The 19,722-nt window shown below is 38.6% G+C and overlaps 1 protein-coding gene across 9 annotated transcripts in view; it reads right to left on the reverse strand.

Moving 5' to 3' along the window:
- The window catches only part of ROBO1 (roundabout guidance receptor 1), a 687,829-nt gene that overhangs the window by 21,161 nt on the left and 646,946 nt on the right, over nucleotides 1–19,722 (reverse strand). For 7 of the 9 annotated variants that reach the window (XM_077174535.1, XM_077174532.1, XM_077174530.1 and 4 more), the window contains 6 exons: nucleotides 17,465–17,662; nucleotides 14,060–14,086; nucleotides 11,352–11,394; nucleotides 7,595–7,749; nucleotides 3,834–4,169; nucleotides 1,237–1,344 (listed from right to left, as the gene is read on the reverse strand). In XM_077174535.1, the coding sequence (XP_077030650.1) occupies nucleotides 1,237–1,344; nucleotides 3,834–4,169; nucleotides 7,595–7,749; nucleotides 11,352–11,394; nucleotides 14,060–14,086; nucleotides 17,465–17,662 (867 nt within the window). The remainder of the gene's footprint in view (nucleotides 1–1,236; nucleotides 1,345–3,833; nucleotides 4,170–7,594; nucleotides 7,750–11,351; nucleotides 11,395–14,059; nucleotides 14,087–17,464; nucleotides 17,663–19,722) is intronic. The other 2 variants (XM_077174531.1, XM_077174536.1) reach the window with 2 other exon arrangements.

The following is a 19,722-nucleotide window of genomic DNA, read 5'->3' on the forward strand; positions in this document are numbered from 1 at the left end:
ACAGGCTCAGCACCACATCCTGATCTTTTAGACCTGGGAATGGGCAAAAGGCTGTCTCCCAGAACAACACAGATGAGCAGCTGGGAGAATTGGGAGCTGTACTTATCTCCTCCCAGCCACTGAGAATTCAGATCATCCAGAGGCACAGCAGGGCTCATCAACATATTTATGTCTCTGCTGTGCCTTAGTCAGAATCAGTCAGGACAAAGCCCAGGTTGGGATTAAGGCAACTGTACTATCAAAGAAAACAGCAGAACAGAATGGGAAAAGTCTGCATCTTGATTAGTAGATGTAAAGTTCAAGGCACTTGTGACTGTGGCTATAACTCACCCTGAATCTGGTTTGATGTAAATAAACAACAGCCTAACTACCACACTTACAGTAAAGCCCCAAACCAAGCCTATGTTTTGTCTCTGGTTTAGCTCATATACCTCTACCAGAAATCAAACCTGGAAGTGAAAAGGTTATACTACAATGATAGAACATAACTTTTGAATTAAAACATATTCTGTGGTGCCAAAGTACAGAGTGCACAAAAAGCTGTTTTGTTTCAAGATTTTTACAAAGGATTTTTAGATTGTTTGTACAGGAGATGCCAATGAGATCTACCATCTATATCTAAATGATGTACATAAATAATTTTGACCTATAGTGACTGAAACCCATAAAAATTTTACGTACGACTGAATGCTTTTTTACTCAATGAAATACATGGGTTTAATTTACAAAATGAAAACCTTAAAGCAGAGTTCTGTTGGGTATCACTCAACTACTGTGTATCCTGAGTTGGATCGTGAATTGGGTAAGTAGACCCCAGAGATGAGGACTAAAGTACAAGTACAAGGAAGGTAACACATAAATGAAAATGAAAATCCTTTTTTTTTTTCCTTTTTTGGGTGACAGTTGGAAAGAAATTGCTATAACTTGCCCATCTGGAAACCACAACATTACCCAGTACACCATCAGCATTAGGAAATCCAACCACTATTTGAGTTTGTGACTTTCACAATTTCAGAAAATCAGTTACTTAACTGACATTTGGATGACACTAAGCAATCCTGAGGATGTAACAGAAATACAGGCACCTTTTGGGACAGTTTTTGTGCTGTTCAACATCTACTGTCCATGGATTCCTCCCCATCACTCCTCTAAGCCCAGTAAATATTGCTATCCACAGTTACAGCATCCAGACACCACAGAGCCTAAGGCTTCTTGGGAAACACTGCAGGTACTCACCAGATGTACTGCTGCCTCTGTCTGAGCTGTTGTAGGATCCACCTGTATTCTGGTCATAAGACTGGTTGTAGGGAATAGTTGGAGCAATGTTGTCATTTACTCGGTAATCTGCAAGTTCAATGGTATGGTTAATGCTGCCCTTCAGGAACACATCTACTTTTATATACTTGCTTTATAACACAAAGTAAGATCTCCTTTAAGTGGCGAACTAGAAACAAATTCATTTTGTGAAGGAAAAAATCATCCTCCAATCATGTTTTACTTTTATCTTGCCTCTTATTGTAGGCTTAGAGGAAATCATGGGAATTTAGTAACTGCACAGCTAAAATGGAGTAAAATGGAATTCTGTGCACAAGGTTTCCACAAAGCCTCTGCAACCATCAAGTCTCAATGAATCTATTTATCTATCTATCTATCTATCTATCTATCTATCTATCTATCTATCACCTGCGTGAGCATCTTGCACACAAATACTGTCACCTTGACTGATGGTCTCTGCCTAATTTATGCATGCAGAACAACCAATGGACTGCAGTAACTACTTTTGGTATTTCAGAGGTGACACACCCACATAAGAGTCAGCTCTGTATGACAAGGGCTGAATGATCTGCTGAAGCAACAATGCAGCTCCAACTGAATTTGGCTTACAACAGAAGGAGTCTTTGTTTCAGGTCTGCTGGCCCCAAGAATATTTTTATTTACACTGGAACATGCAGGTTCTACAGGCAGGGACATTTTTGCTAATGGCTGTTACCATAACTTTGCTCTCCAGTTCCAAAGCACTTGGTATACACTTATTTCTTTTAAATCTAGATCTGGCAACCAGATCTGTAAAACTTCATCAGAAGTAAAATATTCATCTGGAAGAACAATACCCTTGTGCTAAAAAGCAATTACAGTTTACAGAGAACAGAAAGGAGGTAGGTTACTCTTCATACAGCAAATAAAACTGCGTCATAAACAGAACCACTGGACATAAAGTAGTGACAATGAAGCACAGCATGTAACTCATCAAAACAGTTACTTCCCATCACAAAAGCTATAGGTATAATCAGCAGCAAGATGGCTTTGACTTGGGAAACGAGGAAACCAAGATCAGAATATCAACTCATAAAATAGCAAATCAAAACAAAAATAAACAAAACTAAGAATTCAGTTCCCATCTGCTGCAGAAATGTTTGTGGTAATGTAAGCATAGGAAAAAGAGCAAAATGATAAATTTCACACCAGAGTGTATTCTGTAATAGTTTCTCAGCCTAGTTGCATTCCACAGACCACGCTGAAGCCCTACATACCGCATATGTTTACACAGAGGATAAACAGTAAATCAGCACTCTGAAATATGTATATATGACTGCCAGCAGACAATGCTTTAAGGGGGCCTTTCCACACTGCAGTATGCTAGAGAATATGCAGCTGTAATATACACAATTTGAAAGATGCAGTATCTTCCAGCACATAAAAACCAAACATGTTTTAATTCCCAAAGAGGCACGTAATACACAGTTCATGAAAGAGAACAATTACAAAAAATACAGCTTTCACCCTCTAGTAAGGAGCCAAAACCCTTGAATTTTCTTTTGGCATGTTTACGCCAAGGGAAGGTGTGACATTTTATATTGCCCTTTGAACTCCTCTGTGAGTAGATGGGTCCAGTAGAGAAATCAACATTCCTGTAATGAAATGTCTCTTTTTTACTGGATCACTTATCACTATGCAATCACTTGAGTTACAACCTTGCAAAAAGTTCCAAGTTAGAATGGGTCCAACTCCTAGGGATACTGTTTTGTAAATCAGGTTATTAAGAGAGGTTGCATGGTAGCCTGGAGGAGTAGAAAGAAGAAATCACATACCTATTTCTTCCAGCTCCCACACAGTATATTAAAGAGACATGCCTTCAAGGCCTCAAAAGCACATTCTGATATTTCCCGTTAGCACTGAAATCAATTTATTTTTAGCTTTTGGATCCACAGACTTCAGTCAGGGTAACACATGAATTTAGTTTCCAAAACTGTGTGCGGTAGCATTGCCTCTCAATATGAGAACTGAAGGCTTGCTAGGAACAAGTCTAAAATGAATTGGATCACTCCATTTGTGCCCCCAGTGTACAACACAATACAATTTTACAGAGTTTGATATGCAAAATTTCATTCGTTTACATGAGCATGTAGATTTAATGAGTCTCCATCCACAACTGGGAAGAGTAGGTTGACCTATTTAAAATTTAAGGTAGAGTATAATGTGACTACCATGCATCTGGCTTATGAATAAAATATCTGGCCTCTGTCCTAACCAATCCCTTAACTACTATTAAATTTAAATTAATCTCATATCCACAGGAAATGTATTTTATTTAACTCTTTTCTAAAGACACAGCTTGTTATTTTTCACAATAAATTCAATATCAGAAAGGTTATCGTGGTGCTAATTAACTTTCTGACACTGCAAATGGTGTATTTCTGCATCTTAAGAGGCAGAAGCCTAAAAGCACTGCAGAAGCCTGTAATTGCTGAACCTGAAAGCTTTAGACTCCCAGAACCAGAAGGTCAAAACTCCTCTGACGCCTAAAGAGGAGAAACAAGCTAAAAGCTCTTCACCTTTGTTTAATTTGTTTTGCTCCATAATGTTGTACTGTATAGGTGGAGCCTCTTGCTTTTGCTGAACAGAGGGTTTCCAGTGTTTCTCATTGGTGTCCCCGCTGCCACTGTTAACATTATTGCTGATACTGGACTGGATGAGCTGAGTGGTGGCATAAGGAGTGGGCTGCCCAGGCTGGCTGACAAATCTTCCATCCTTTAGATTGGGACTATTGAAGGTTTTCATCTCATTGATTTTGTTGCTGAGGTCCACGTCCCCATACACAGTTGGCTCAGGCAACATCAGGTTTGTCTGCTTGTTGTCCAGCTGATTGTTGTAATTTGCTATACAATCGGCTAACCACAGAGGAGAGAAAAGAGAAAAGGTCATTCTGTTCGCCCACACCAGACTTTCCACGAAACCCCCTCTAACATTTCCTCACTGCACAACTACATGGCTTGAACCCATGTAGCAGACACACTGAGGCAGAGATACTGCCATTAACTATGTAATTTACAGAATAAGATTTACCTTATACACTACTGCTCTGAAAGCAGGGTTCACTGTTCTGATTCACTGTAATTTCAGACCTGCTGAATTATATCTACAATGACTTACCTTGCTGGGCTTTTCCATCGGGGCCATATAAACATTCATGGTTTTAGACATTATTCTCATAGCAGTATATATATATTCAATTAGTAATTGTGATTAAAATCACTTGCATTGCAAGGGAAATTCAACCAAAACTTAACAGCAGGAGTAACTAAATAAGACCTTCAACTCATGTCACCTCAACAGTATCTAGACACTCTTGTATTTGTTGTAAGAAATAGACATACAACAGGTTTTCATGAAACACACTTAGAAATGATTACATGTAAGAGAATTAAAGAAAAACAATAGTTTAAGAGAATTAAAGAAAAACAAGTACAATGTAAAAGGTAACTCCGTACCCAGTAGCAAGTCTTTATTTGATCATTGTTTGCTTGTACAATCTTATATTTTAATTTGAAACAAAAAAGGCAGAAAAGCAATCTGGAATTTTTGCTGATTTTCAGTTGCTTTGGGTATTCCAAAATACGTTATAGCACAGTAATACATTGTTCTGTATGCTAATGATATTTCATATAAACAGCATGAATTCATTCTTCTGACATTTACTGCATCCTGAGACCACCACTTATTGCAGACAGTAAATTGGCATGTGCTGATGCTCTGGCCACTGCATGAAACAGTGTCCCTGCCTTGCCACGTTCTTTTCCCACTGCGTGACACGAAGCCCACAGATTTTTTTTTCCTCTCCACATCCAGTCCACTGGGAGAATACTGAATGAAGTAAAGTAGTCTGTGGGTCAGCAGTTAGAAGGCTTAGTGGAACCAGCATTCAATGATCCTTAAGCAAAAATTCTCATTTTCCAGTTGATTAATGCATCAGTAATTACATAACACTCACCAGGAATATAGTTTTCCTCTTTTAAAAGAAGTGATATTTATGCTAATGAATTTGATTCAAAATGCAAAGTCCATTTACCTGTATCCACAATGAATTTACTGGAGAGGATGGCAAGTCAAACTACATACAGAATTCAAGATTTTACCATTACTCTGACTGAAACAACTAGCAAACATAGAGGATTTTCAATCTCAAAAACATTCCCTAACACATACACATTTTTAGAGATATATTACCCGAGAAAGGGGAATAAAATAATGCTTGTGTAAGAAAACCACCGATCCACATTTTCAGTGACTAAGGAACAGTATCAGAACATGCCACATAGAACTTATCACTGCACATTTCATGCCCCCCAGCCTGTGGGTTTTTTTGAAGGCTTTACTGTTTGATATATTTTTCCTTCTTATGTGAGGTGTTTTTAATGCCTCTGTTATTTATTGCTTCACAGACTTCAACTTCTTGATTTCTAGAGTTTAAATGTTTCATTTCTCTCACCTACTGCACACTAGTCTTTCTTCCTTTCAAAGTCTATTGTATTATACTGGGCAATATTATATACAGTATATTCTTCACTCCACATACCTCAGGCTTTGTTACATATCCTTGCAGAGTCATTTTGAACATATGTTTTTACTTCCTTTCATTTGCAGCTACATCTGATTTGTGTGTGAGGCAATATAATCAATACAGTATATGCAGTAGGTACATTTTTTACATAGACACATTAGAATTCCTCATAACAAGTACTTAAAACTGGTTTACCTATACAACAGAAGATTTATCTAGTTAGATTTTTTATGGCATCTACTCTTGGAACGATCGGTTCCTGCTCTGTAGACTTGGAAGACAGCGCTATACTTAAAAGCAATTAAAAATGCAGCTACTTTGCATATTCACAGCTACTGAGGGGATATCCATCGCTGCTGCTTCAGAGCATAAACCAGCCCACGATGACAGAATTAAGAACATTTGGCAGAATTTCCAGGAAAGAAGAGATCACTCTGAGCACATTGTCTGACCCACAAGCTCTGAAGTTCTATTTGAAAGGAGGGAAACACTTTGCAACAGAACCAAGCTTAATATGAAAGTTAAAATGAGGGAGAACCCACTGCAGTTCAATACAAGATGTTATAATAGGTTGCAACCATAAAAAATGTGCCTTTTCTTCCTTTTCTGAATTTGTTATTTACCAGAATTGCTATGTCTGTCCTTGCAATAGTGAACCATCCCTGAATCACAAACCTTTTTATACAGGTACTGCCGGACGTGATATCCACAGCCAGAGTGAGAGACAAGCCTCTAATGCCAAAATCTCACACCTTGCTCTGAAGCAGCTGGCACTGGTCACTGTCAGACAGCATTACTGCAGGAGATGAATTGCCATTACTGCCACTCATGAATTACCAGCCATTTGAGCTGGTTTCACATTAATTACAGGAGGTAATGCTGCTTGGCACTTATGCGACTCCACACACTTCCCCTCTGGATTGCTGAGACATGCCACTAGCAAAAACCAGCAAAAACCAGTAGAGATACTCGTAGTGGAAAAGACTTAATTTCTCACCAGTAACACAAGGTTAAACCAAAATGAACCTAAGGTCTGTTTAAAACGAAATGTGCAACAGTTAGCACTCTGAGATGTATTTCCTCAAATGTCTTCCACAGAACTCATGAGGTTTTATTCCAGAGCTCTCTGAGTCCTGCTCAAGCTCCCAGGAACTACCACTTAATCCAACACTTTGTAATGTTTTAATGCTTTAATGTAATGTTTTTAATGTTTTAATGCTTTAAGTGTGTGAAGTTAACTTCTTTATTCACACACCCTAAACAGAACACCAGCTATCCAATTTTGTTCAGAATGGCACTCAAAGTGAAGTTCTGAATGTGCCAAAACAGACTGACTTTGTTGCAAGCACTGTAGCAATGTTTTATTTCTTGCTTCTCATCACATCCAAACCAGAATGAAAATCACATTGGCATAGTTTTGGTCTTTGTCCCTCTCCATCCAAGCAACAAGGATGTACAGAACAACCCAAAAATTACCTTATCTGCTCTATTCAGAAGCCAAAATGTATTGGTTCAGTCTGAGTTTTGGCAGTATTGAACTTTGAAGGGGCTCCTTAAGCCTGCTACAACTATCCAAATAGCACCAAGAAAGGATCCAAAAAGGGACCAAAAGCACAATCATGACATAGAGCAGACACTATATTAAGCTTAAAAAGCACTGGAAATGAAACCCAAACAAAGCTGGACACTCTCTCAGGCATTAGAAGCGCGTACTCTGTAAAGAAGGTTCCTTAGCAAGGTAGAAACAGATCTAACCTGGTCGACTGTACGTTGTGAGGTTGCTATCACTGTTGCCATTGCCAGAGGTGCAGCAGTTGATGGAGCAGTCATTGTGATTGTTCCCTGTGTTAGGCCAAGTATCTGCTAACCATGGCTGAGTGGCTGGTTCACTGATGTTTAGGAGTCCAGGCCTTTAAAAACAAAGCTTGGTCATTTCAAAAATTAAACAAAAGCATTTTCACATTGCAGTGACACTCTTCCCAAATGGTGAGATGTTACAAAATAATACCACGTACCAAAAGGCTTGAGTACTGAAAAACTCAGCTTGATTCAATTACTTAGCATTTTCAAGTCCCCTGTCTAACCTGTTCCTTGCTAAATCACTCAGGAATGAGCAGTCAAGATCAGCATCAGTTCATTTTGCTCGACTACACTATATGTTGGTGTGCTACATCTACTTGTCACTTTGACTTTCATATTTTAATTTTTTTTTCTCTTAAGGGGTTGCACTTCTATTTTTCTGCCCCTTCACCCTTTCCTAAAGAAAGCAAGGTAAAAAAAGAGGAAATTGGCAAGTCAAATAAACAAAAAATTCACACATGGAAGCAGGATGGATATGCATAAGTAAGAACCAAATTTAAATGTGAATATTCCCAAGTTCTTGGTTATTTATGGAACAAGTTCTCCTCCCCATCAGATAGTACTACTGTGGTGCATCAAAGGGAAAGGCAGATAACAGAAACCTCAGTGGCTTGGGAGCTTTTGGATCTCACTAAACATGCTGAGGAGGTGACACAACTTGTTCATGAGAAAGCCACTCAGCTCCTAAAAGAGTTTGAGGTACTTGGGAATACTGACCACCTGAAAAATATCCAGATATGAATGCTGCATGCTGGCTGCATTTGGAATAAAGTGTATTCCTGTCATCAGCATTCCTAGTCTTCCAAGTTGCTGAATTTTTGTAGTGAGTGTGAAAGTCTCTCTGAATGTTCTGTAGAATCCCTGGTGGCTCTTGAGTTTTCATGCTAACAATGCAGTGGGCCATGTTACAGCCCCACACAATTTAAAATTGCCTTTGATAACTAAGGTGCTTTTAAAAAATAGATAATTTTAGCTACTGTCACATCCACATATATGAAAACAGCCCCCTTCTCTTGGGATTTAACAGGCAACTTTCCATTTGAAATAGTGCAGAAACTATTTTCCATAATATTAGATGTGATGATCTTCAAAAATAAAATATGCTAATCCTCTTAAACTGCAAGTTGAAAATACAAGCTGCATGCAGTTATTTGTGGGGGATAGAGTCTGTCAGTGCTGCAGGCTTAAGTCATAGACTCAGAATGACATTTAAAAGATCTATACATATATGTGTATATATTTCTGTACTGCATATGTCATCTGACAATTTAACATAGGAGGTGATGAGGCTTGACTTGCTGTCAGGCTTACAAACCAGCCAATATGCATTCAGTAAAGAAGCATTTAAAAAAAAAATCTGAAATAAATATACAGCTGTGTAGGCCTGTGAGCAGGCCAGCTGATTTGAAATTCCCTGCTTTTTTCCCTACACTCTGCTTCTACAATGAACCTACACCTCAAGGCATTTAGAGGAGACAAAGCATCCCAGAATGTTTCAGCACTTTAAAGATCTGTGTACTGGTTTGTTGCACAGAGAACTAAAGATCCTTTGTTTCTAAAATTTACTTTGCATTCACACCTGCTGTCATGTAAGAAATGTGGTGTGATGTATACAAGCATACGAGAATTCTACTAATTGGAGACATTTAGGCAAGAGATGCTTGCATTACAGATCCATAACCTGGTGATGGTTTGAGGTCATAATTTCCAAAGATCTTTAACCCTGGCAGCAAATTTCTTGACTCCCTGAATTACTGGACAGCATCTGAGGCAGGGGTGGACAGAGCCAAGTGGCTGTGTGGGTGCTGGCTGGAGTCAACCCAGCACAATTACCATTACTCAAATCCTGTCTAGAAAAGGGATTGCCACAGAAATGGGTATTTTTTCTGCATCACACAAGCGGGGATTATGTTGAAATATATCACTGTGACATTTTGAAATCTGAAAAATGCTTTAACATGCTCACATAACTGCACTTGGCAAAAATGCTGAACCTTTCCAAAACACTGCAAATATAAAGTAAGGGAGTGAAAACCTTAGGTTAGGATATCAGAAGATGGTTTCATATGGAAAAATAACTTTTTTTTTGGTTTTTTTTTGTTTGGTTTTTTTTTTTTACATTGCAGAATTATGTTTCATATTCTACAAAATAAGTTACATCACACAAGCTGTCAATGCTGTATATGCAAATAAACAAAGCCAGCACAGATGTTTGCACCTTGAATCAATTACATTGTTAGATTCTGGCCCTGCTGCTGAACACTAGGACAGTAAAATTGAAGACGATGCTCTGGAAGTACCCAAATTACTGTGCACTATGTAGACACTGGTGGGTTCATTTCTGTTCTCTGTGTGAGAGTGCTTCATCTAGCCTGTGCTAAGGGAAGAGTGAGAAAGCACAGTGGCACAAAGAACACAAAGGATGTTAGCTGAGCATCTTTTTGAACAACTCTCAGGGAAAGAGAAAGTTCATCCCTCTTCTCTCCTATTTTCTCACTCTCCTGGAGTAAGGACAGCAACCCAGTGATTTACAGATTTTTCCATTCAAAAATCACATGGTAACTGTTCTAGAGGCTTCTCTCCATCCTCCTGTGGCCATGAGTGCACAGCAGAACACAGTGCTGGGCAGAGATATCTGCAATTCCTCATAAGATGCCAGGTCCAGCTGCAGCAGGAGCTGAATAGCCTCACCTCTGCACAGCACTCAGGTAGACTGGGAATGCTTTATTCTATGCCTAAACTTCACAATTACCAAATTTTTGCATGGTCTTGCAGATTAGGAATCACAAAATGCCACTTGTGAACAGGAATTGTTACAGGACTTTGGTGCCCAGGTCTCTGAGATTTTAGCATGATTTCAAGCATCATGGCAAATCTTTGAATGTGACCTAGAAAAAAAATGGTGTGCTGCTAAAGCACCACTGCTCTGACCTGCCTTTTTGCTAAAACCATTATTTTTCTTCCTGAAGAAAACTTTACCCCTACAGAGGAAATGTAAATTACTGTTTTCTCCATGGCCATTCATTAAGTAATAACATAAAGCCAGTGAACATGCCTTAGTTAAATCCTCAGTCTGGAATGGACCTGGTTCTCACAGTGGTGGTTGCAAATTTACAACCTGCTTCCCTCTCCTTCAGTGCCCCATCTATTTTAAGCAATGCTTTATCTGTTTTGCATTCACAGAAACATCTTTTTCCTAAAATGTCACCTTATAAGCCATTTATGTCTTCAACAGTTTTCACCAATAAATGTTTTCTTTGTCTGTAGTATTTGTGAAGCAGCTATATTCCTCGATCTTCATAAAGGCCACGACTTAATTGCTTTTACTCCCTTAATCAGGTGGTAAGCCAGGTCTTTATTTTGAAGTTAAAGCACTCCCTCTGCTGCTCAGTTTTTGAGATGCAGTTTTTACAGGTTAACAAAGCTAAAAATATTTCAAATAATGTTTCGGAAGTCAACCTAAAAATTCAAACCATATACCCTTCTCCTAGACAGAAAATATAAGGCCAAAATGTATACATTACTATAATGAACTAAAACTTATCTATGCAAGTAATTATTCTGCCATCACTTACAAGGACAATTGAATTCCTGGAATCCTTAAATTTATTTGCACACGATTTATACCTATAAGAACAAAGCACATAATTACCTGCCTCCACTGCTTACGGCTTCTCCTCCTCTCTGATATGTTACTGAAATGGTCAAAGGTAAAAAAAGGAAAAACATTTAAAAATCATACAAGACTCCTTCAACAACAGTATTTACTTCGCCTTTGTTTCATTTTAGCTAAGACAATAATTGTTCATTGTTTATACATTAATTCTGAGTCTCATTCTGCAAGCTACTGCTTCAAATCCAAGTTTAGACATAATACTTGTGGTGCTTGATAACTGCTAGTCCTAGCCCCAACAGGGTTTTATATTTCAGTGCTGTTCTGAACACACACACACACACACACATGTACTGCTTAAGAAAGCAGGAAGCCATACATCAGGTTGAACTTATTCTTAACATAACTCTGCTGACTTCAGTGGAGTTGCTCTGTGGAAGAATTTAGGTCATATATTTATTTCATGAATGGCTGGATGTTAAAGCTTTGCTCTACCTTATTATTTTGGCAAGATTAAAGAGGTATCATGATTCTGTAACAGACCTTACTTCCAATGTAAATAATAGCTCATTGCAGCTGAAGCTACTGCAAAAACAAATGCTCTTTCTGAATGCTACTGCAATACACTCAGGGAACAAGCACACTCTAGGAGTCCACAGAAGCTGCACATTTTGTAACGTTTTACAACTGGATTTATAAATTATACTGAATAATATAAAAAAATCAAATATATAAATCTTGGTTAAAAAACAGTCTGGCAGAAAGAACACTTTCTAAATTAGAAGGAACTGTTTTTCTAGCACTTCAAAAGTATTCTCCATGAACAAAGTGGATGTCCACATGCATTTGTTTGTTGGTGTGGATTGCATATCCTTCACAGGAAGTAAGATGTTTGAGAAATTAGTTAGGATGCAAACATCCAAGAAGAAACAGTGCTATAAATTTTTGCAGGTTTACATTGGATTTGGCAAAGGGTTAAGGAGACTGCCTCCTTGCATGTGCTGATGGATTCTACACTTTCCAGCTAGGAATGTGCTGAAAACAAGCAGCCAAATTCTGCTCTTTAGAAGAACTCCAAACTGGGAGTCTGCAAGAGAGAGATAAATGCTGGCAGTGATTACAATAACAGGATTAAAATGTAGGATGCATTCCTACAGGTAAGTCTTTTACTGTAGGTAATGCTAAAGAGGGAAGCCAGGTTCAATTTAAAGTCAAAGCATGACTGAGATTCTGGATTGAAAAACAAGGATTTTTTTCTTTTAAGTGTTTTACATGCTTTATGTTTTCTCCAATTTCTTTTTTAAAAATCTCAAGGCTATTTATTTCCCAGCTCTGACACATCTTAAGAAACCCTGATATTTTCTTTTAATGTTAAGAATCCATTGGAGAGAGTAGATGTCAGCTTCCAACCTCTGCAGAATTTCAGTGGCATGCTACGACAGAGATTACAACAGAAGCCCTCTGTTTAGCCAATTAAAAGTAACAGCAAAATAATAAAGAGCTTGAATTATTCTCCAGGCTCTGAAGGCACTCAAAGGCCTACAGAAACATTGAGGGCCACTCTGGCTCATGCTGAACAGGAAACAACTGCACTGAACATGAGAGGCTGGCTTGTGAGAGCAGGCACCCTCCAGTTTGATGAACAGCACGTGGGCAAGGCTGACCCAGCTCAGCCCGGTCTGGGGGATGAGTGCAGGCACTCGGGGCTGGCTTCCTCTGTGGTCCAGCCTGAAAGATGCAACTCAGCTGCTGCACAGAGCCCACATCAGCACAGACTAGGAGCTAGCATTCCCTGGGAAACTTCCCAGAGCTGGGCTGGGTGGGTTTTACCCTGCCTGGATACACACATCCTGCAAATCTCACAGGTCTCTTGTGAAAAGGGAGGATTTTGAACAAAGGAGGAGGAAACAACCTGGCTGTTCACTGCAGCTAAAAGAAAAGCAGAGCACTGATGGGTACAGAATGTGTTGGGTTTTATCTACTGCAGAGGATGAGCTGCTCAGCTGCCAGACTGTAGGACCCACTGAAGGTGAGCTCTACAGGATGGAAAGGCTCTCATGGGCTTTGGTGGGCTATGGTTCAGACTATGTTGTACTTTGCACATTTCTAAACAAAACAAAATAAAAAGTGATTTTAAACTCTGAATTTGAAATTCACTTCTTTTTAAGCTGAACAGGATCATGATTTTAAAATTTCATAGCAAAATACAATTTAAGGCATCAAGCAAAGAAATCTAACTGCTGGAACACTTTGATTTTCTGTATCTTCCAAAGCAGAAAACTCTGAGGGCACTGGATTAGTGCAGATTCAGAGGAAAGAAAAGGAACAAATATTTCACCAGCTATAATCTCACTGAATCTCTTTCAAGTCAGCATCTGGGCTGTGCTAAGTCATTCATCCCCCACCAGAAGCACCTTTTGCATCTCTAGATGTGGGAGGCCACACTACTCCCCTGGAATATGCAGGAAAAGAGCCCAGGTTGTACAAACTGACAGGATCATGCTACAAAATGGCATGCTGGCATGGAATGGTGTGCTTTGAAATGGCGCACACAAATAGAAAATATTGTCAGCCACAAAGCAAATGCACACTACTCAGAGAACAAATAATGATACCTGTCATTAATGACATTGCTTAAAAAACCCCTTCAGAACAGCTGGGCTGGTTGGTTATGTCAGAGAAAGAGAAATAGTACCACAAACACATGCTTAAGTAACAAAGAAGGGGGGAAAAGTGCAAATATATACCTGTTGGTGTGAAGGTAAAAGACGGGACTGAAAAATCAAAACAAAATACAAACTGGTTATTAAGCTGAAGAGAGAAAGGGAAACATACCACATTAGTATAAATCTAGCAGACAGCTGAACATAAAACAAATAAATATAACTAACCCACTAGTTCAATCACATTGATATAAAAATAAAACTGAAATTGCAATTCAGAAAGAAGATTGTCTCTACAGGTACTATTCTGAAAAAAAAAAAGGCAAAAAAGGCAAAAAGCTTGGTATTCTATTGTGCTCCTGTGGTTTAGCCTTTCAAATCCTTCTCAGTTTGGTATTTTAAGTTTTTTTTCTGAAAATCCTAGCACAAACAAAACCCCCACACTGTTAATCATTCTAGAATGCAGAATGACAAATTCCTTAACAAAGCCTTATCAAGGTCCTATTGAATCTTATCTGCAGTTCACTAAGTAAATGCTCATTACACTGAACTAATAGGCACGCTTAAGTATTCAGTAAGGAAATAATAATCATAAAAAGGAACAAAGAGAACTGCTGTTTTACTGCCTCTGAATCAAGAATGGCACCAACTCTCACTGCAATGAAGACACTGAAATCTACTGCAGCAATTAATTTTTGTTTTCAGAGATGAGACTGTTATACAGAGTAATTATCTTTCTTTTTTAAATAATCACTAAAGGAAAAAAAAAACCTCCCTAGATGTAACACCTTTCTACCTTCCAACCCTTGGCTTTAAGAGGGAAAGGTTAACAACAGAACAATGACACTGCTTGACAATCTTCTCTCTCACAGCTACTATAAATCCTCTTTGGATCAATAGGGTCTCTAATCCAAATACAGAGCAGCAGCATCTGCTCTTCCTATTAGCACATGCTCCCCCTCCTGTTGACAAGACAGTATCGTTTTCCTCTCACTGATGGCAGAACAAGGCTAACACTGCCCTTTCTGATCTAATCACAGTGAAAGGTAACAGAAACAATCAAATATTCACTAAAAACAGCCTGGAGACAGCAGGTGATCGGCAAAGCCAGAACAGAAATAAAAGGTTCTGGCTAAGAGGACATCTTCTTAATCTGATTTTTTAAGAACTCTGAAGTTTGTGGGCAGTGCAGTGTGTCTTGTTGTAATTTAAGACACTCCTTATCACCCCCTTTTTACCAAGCCAATTTATTTCCAGGGATATGATACTAAGGAAAAGACAAGAAAAATGGAGTATTTGGACATTTTAGGCTCCATTTGTAGCAAAGCTTTATTTTCTTGGGAATACCATAGTATTTTCTTTGAGCTAGGCTTTTTCACATAGTTAAGTTTAATTTAGTTACATTCAAAATATAGAACCATAGTAACAAGCTTTCATTAAATAGAACTGGCATTTAAACCTGAGCTTGATTCCAAAGAGAATCAGAACCTCAAAATAATTTGCAATCACAGGGACATGAAAAATAATCTTAAGCTACTGTCTAATTACTCTTCTGTGAGCTAAGTACTGAACCTAGTTTTGTTTCTTAAGGAACTGAGGAGGTTCAACTGAAAGAAATCTGATTGCTACCACATGAAAGAATGACTTAATTCTTAGAGCTTCTATTAATAAACTCTTCTGAGTGTGTAAGACTGCTAGTACAGCATGTATGTGTGGGAGTAGTGAAGTATTTTAACAGATGACAGGCCTGAAGCTAAATATAAAAATAAATAAATGCAAGACTGAAGAAAGTTTGGGCTTGCAGTGATGACTTGATGAACTGCAGAGTGGCAAACTACTTTGCAATTCATATTTCACTAAAGATAGGTTTTGTCTTTGAAGAATACTTGATACCAGAGATACATACCCTACTTTTCTGTACACTTTCATTTAAACTCCCCCCAGATTACACAAAAGATATTTTTACAGATATTGAAAAACACAGCTGTTGTGAACAATAGCTGATGTCACTGAAGTAAGCATTTTTAAGGACAAATTGTATGCCTTTTGCCTAATCATAGGTACTGGTGAAAGCACAGTGATGTTAGTGTGATAGAGCTGTAGAAAGGCAGTGTGGCAGCATGCTATTAGTAAAACAAAACAGCACAGGCCAGTGCAGCACTACGTGGGGGGCTGTCCTGCCCCAAATCCCAGCAGAACACAGTCAAGGGTGCAACTCCTTCCCAATTCCCTTGGCTGTAACTCCACCACAGCCACTGTGCCTGGAGCCCACAGTGAGCCCTGGCACTTCAATAGCACCCAGGGCATCTCAGCTCTGCAACACTCCAGATATATTTCCATGTTTCCACTCACTCATTTGCTATTTTTAGCACTGCTTCTTTTACACAGCAACATATTGCTGCTGTTTGAAACCATTTGTGTTTGATTTGCCTCTCCTGCCCATAACACATTCATTCTTGGGGACTAAAGAATGTAATCTCATTACACCTTTCATACACAAAGATGAGTTCACATTTTAAACCTTGGCCTGTCTTCTGATTGCTAAATGTCAAATATAATCCCTCTAGTTCTTCAAAAGCAGGATCTCCCATTTTCTGATTCATTCCAAAATTTATGGTTATCACTCTACAATTACCTATGAGGTACTCCTTTAGATGTAATGAACTGTAGCTCATTGAATTCAGCTTTAATGTCCAGGCTTAACCTGGAAATTATTTGATCTGGAGGTGTCCAGTTTTTATTCCAGAAGATCTTCCAGGTAGAGATTTTAGTTTTGTTTGTCAGAGAGTATACTGAAAAGCACTGCTTTACCACTGACAATGTGATATATAAGAAGTATCAATAACATGAAATAACATGGAAATGAGAAGTGCTTTAAGTTAGCCCCACTGCTGCCATTCTAACTAAACACAGATGCAGGATGGGATGGCCCCAGAACTCAGTCCCAGCCAAGGGTCTCACAACAGCATTTATGAAAAGAGTCTTGGAAAGCAGACTGACCACTGTGCTTTTACAAAGAGCCACACTTCCCCCAGAACAGGAGAAATTCAAGTACCCACACCCAAAGTGTTACTGCAATGGACACCACTGTTAGCACTCCCAGCAGCAGGCAAAGCACTGGATGGGGGGACAAGGAGCTGCCATCCACTGCAGATGGCTCCTCTTCAGATGATACAGGGTCAGGAAGCAAGGGCACATTGGAAACCATTCTTTAACCTTCTCATTTGTAGGAGTGTCTTTATAGAAAGCTACTCCTGGTATTCAGCTCAAGACTTATGCTCTAAAGCCAGACTTAGCATGTTATGTAAATATTGCTGTTCTCTGCACTGGCTCCTGACCCACACTTCATGAAAGTACTGAAGCAAGCTGATAATTCCTTATTTGAGCCTGAGAAGAACAAGAGGCTGATGACAAAATAAATAGGCAGCAAACAGGCATTCAGCAGCCTGTTTGCTATCCTATTTCAGACTGAAATAGGTAATAGGGCACCTTTTCTGATACCAGCGTAGGTACTCGTGAGTCCATTCCTCTTCTTCCTGTGGCGATACAACCAGATGCTGAACACCATGAGGATAATCCAACAGGCTGCACCAATTCCAGCAATAAAGGCAGGCTGCTTTACTACATCAGAAATCTGCTGGGCTAAACTGACTTGATCTTCTGAAGACACAGGGTTTCCATGAGAATCTGAAACAGAGACACCCGTAACAGCCAATTAATTTGAATGAACAGCCGTAAGAGGCAGCATGAAAAGAGCTGACATCGTTGCAGTCCAGTTTCTCAAGGTAAAATCCTTAAGACTGCTCTTCCAAATCTCACTTTTACAGGTCTAGATAGAAGTTGTATGTTTTCTGTACAAGACAGGTACCTCCAGTATCACTGACTTTTGTTTGCTTACAAACGCTGCTAAGATCAGGCTATGTATGCAAATAGAAAAGCTCCTAAATTACAAACCTGTGGACTGCTATTTTTTATATTTCTTTCATTTTAAAAAAGCAACATCAGCTTCAGAAAATTATTCAGAAAATAAGCAAAAAACACACCAAGTGAGAAAAAGCTCTAGTATGAAACATGAGTAGCAAATGTGAACGGGTACAAGTCAGCTCCCCAAACATCCACTCAGAACTGACAATCACTTACAAATTTAAACTACATTCACATGAGGTTGGTATTGAGTAAGATATTTTCATCTAGCAGTTCTTGACAGATTACCTAAATCTTGTATTACACAGCCTAATGTACTGCTTGCAGTCTCTCACTTTGACCCCAATTAAAAAAAGATTGAATATTTAAATGATGTAGAAAAGTAAAACTACAAAATAACCAATCCTGCCCCCTTAAATATGGATGAAAAAGCTAAAGGATAACTAAAAAATTATTTATGAATTGCTAAAAACAGCCAAGGAGTTTCATTAGTAATGAACAAGTAGTGCTTTTCAAAACCATTTAGCCTTAAATACCCCATATCAAAATAAAGAACATGCATTTTTCCACAGACTATTAATTATTTTTTTCATAGAGACAGAACCTTTCAGAATTGGTCTTTTCTGCTCCTTCTGTACTGAACTTTTGCAGGAACCTTCTGGGAACAGCAGTAAGAAGACCCAGTTAGTGACCAAGCTTTCTGACTGAAGTGAAGCAACTCAAAGCCAAAATTCTGCCTTCTTGATGCTTTACCACCACAGTGAGTGCTCACTGGAAATTCTATTACTGCACAGGGCATGGGCAAGAATTCAAAGCCTTTACTCAGAGCGGATATTGCTTTACACATTCCACAGCTTGGTCTTTGAAATACCCACTTTTACTCCTGTATAAATCCAAGAGATAGGTGCTTTATACTATTGGTAGGGACATCAAATTCAGAATGAGAGATTAGTGCTTTAAGGAGAAAGGTGCTGTTATTAATTCTATTAATATGGACTATATAAGAAATTAAAATCTATTTGCTTAAAACCAGTATCTTTTCCCTATGAACTAAGCAGTGAATGGAATTTTTTAATGATGGCAACTTGCATTATGCCAAAACAAGCCTACATAAAACATAAGAAACTGCAATACAAACAAGAGATGGAATCACATCAAATTATTTCCTCTGGAAAAGGACACCTTTTTGAATGAAGAAGGTTGAAGTAGTAACAGATTCTCCCAGTGAAGGATTCCAGATTCCAGTTTCTGCGACCTTGAAGTCCAATACCTATTTTTCTCAGAAATCACCCCCACCCATGACTGCTACCTTATTGGAAACTGTATTTCATTTTTCAGCTCACTTTATCTTCTATGATCCTAAGTGCACTGCCTAGCCTAAAAGTTCACCAGGCAGACTCATTCTTTTCTTACTAATACACTCTTTGTGTCTGCTGGGTTTATGGATTTCACGCCTATTTGTGCAAGGTTAAGATGGGTTGCTTCAGATTTTATGGAGACAGGCAAGTGAAGTTCCACACAAGTGGCCAGATGGGCTTAAATGTATAAAGTACACTGTGACCAATGAATTAAAGCTGTCATCTCATCTTTTGTCTCTCTGCAGCTGAGGCCATATTAAGATATGAAAACTTGCATTGTCAGTCTCCTTTTCAAAATGAGTAATTTCTGTGGTTTTAAACAGCTACAGTCCCTTATACAACTTAATGGAATAGAATAAAACATTTATGGAGAGCCTCTGGTCCTGAATAAATAAGAGTGATAAATATTTTTTGTCTCATTCTTAAAATAGATATTTTAAAATAATAACTGCAGGAGAAAAAATA

The sequence above is a fragment of the Agelaius phoeniceus genome, chromosome 2, assembly GCF_051311805.1.
Source record: "Agelaius phoeniceus isolate bAgePho1 chromosome 2, bAgePho1.hap1, whole genome shotgun sequence".
Lineage (NCBI taxonomy): Eukaryota > Metazoa > Chordata > Aves > Passeriformes > Icteridae > Agelaius > Agelaius phoeniceus.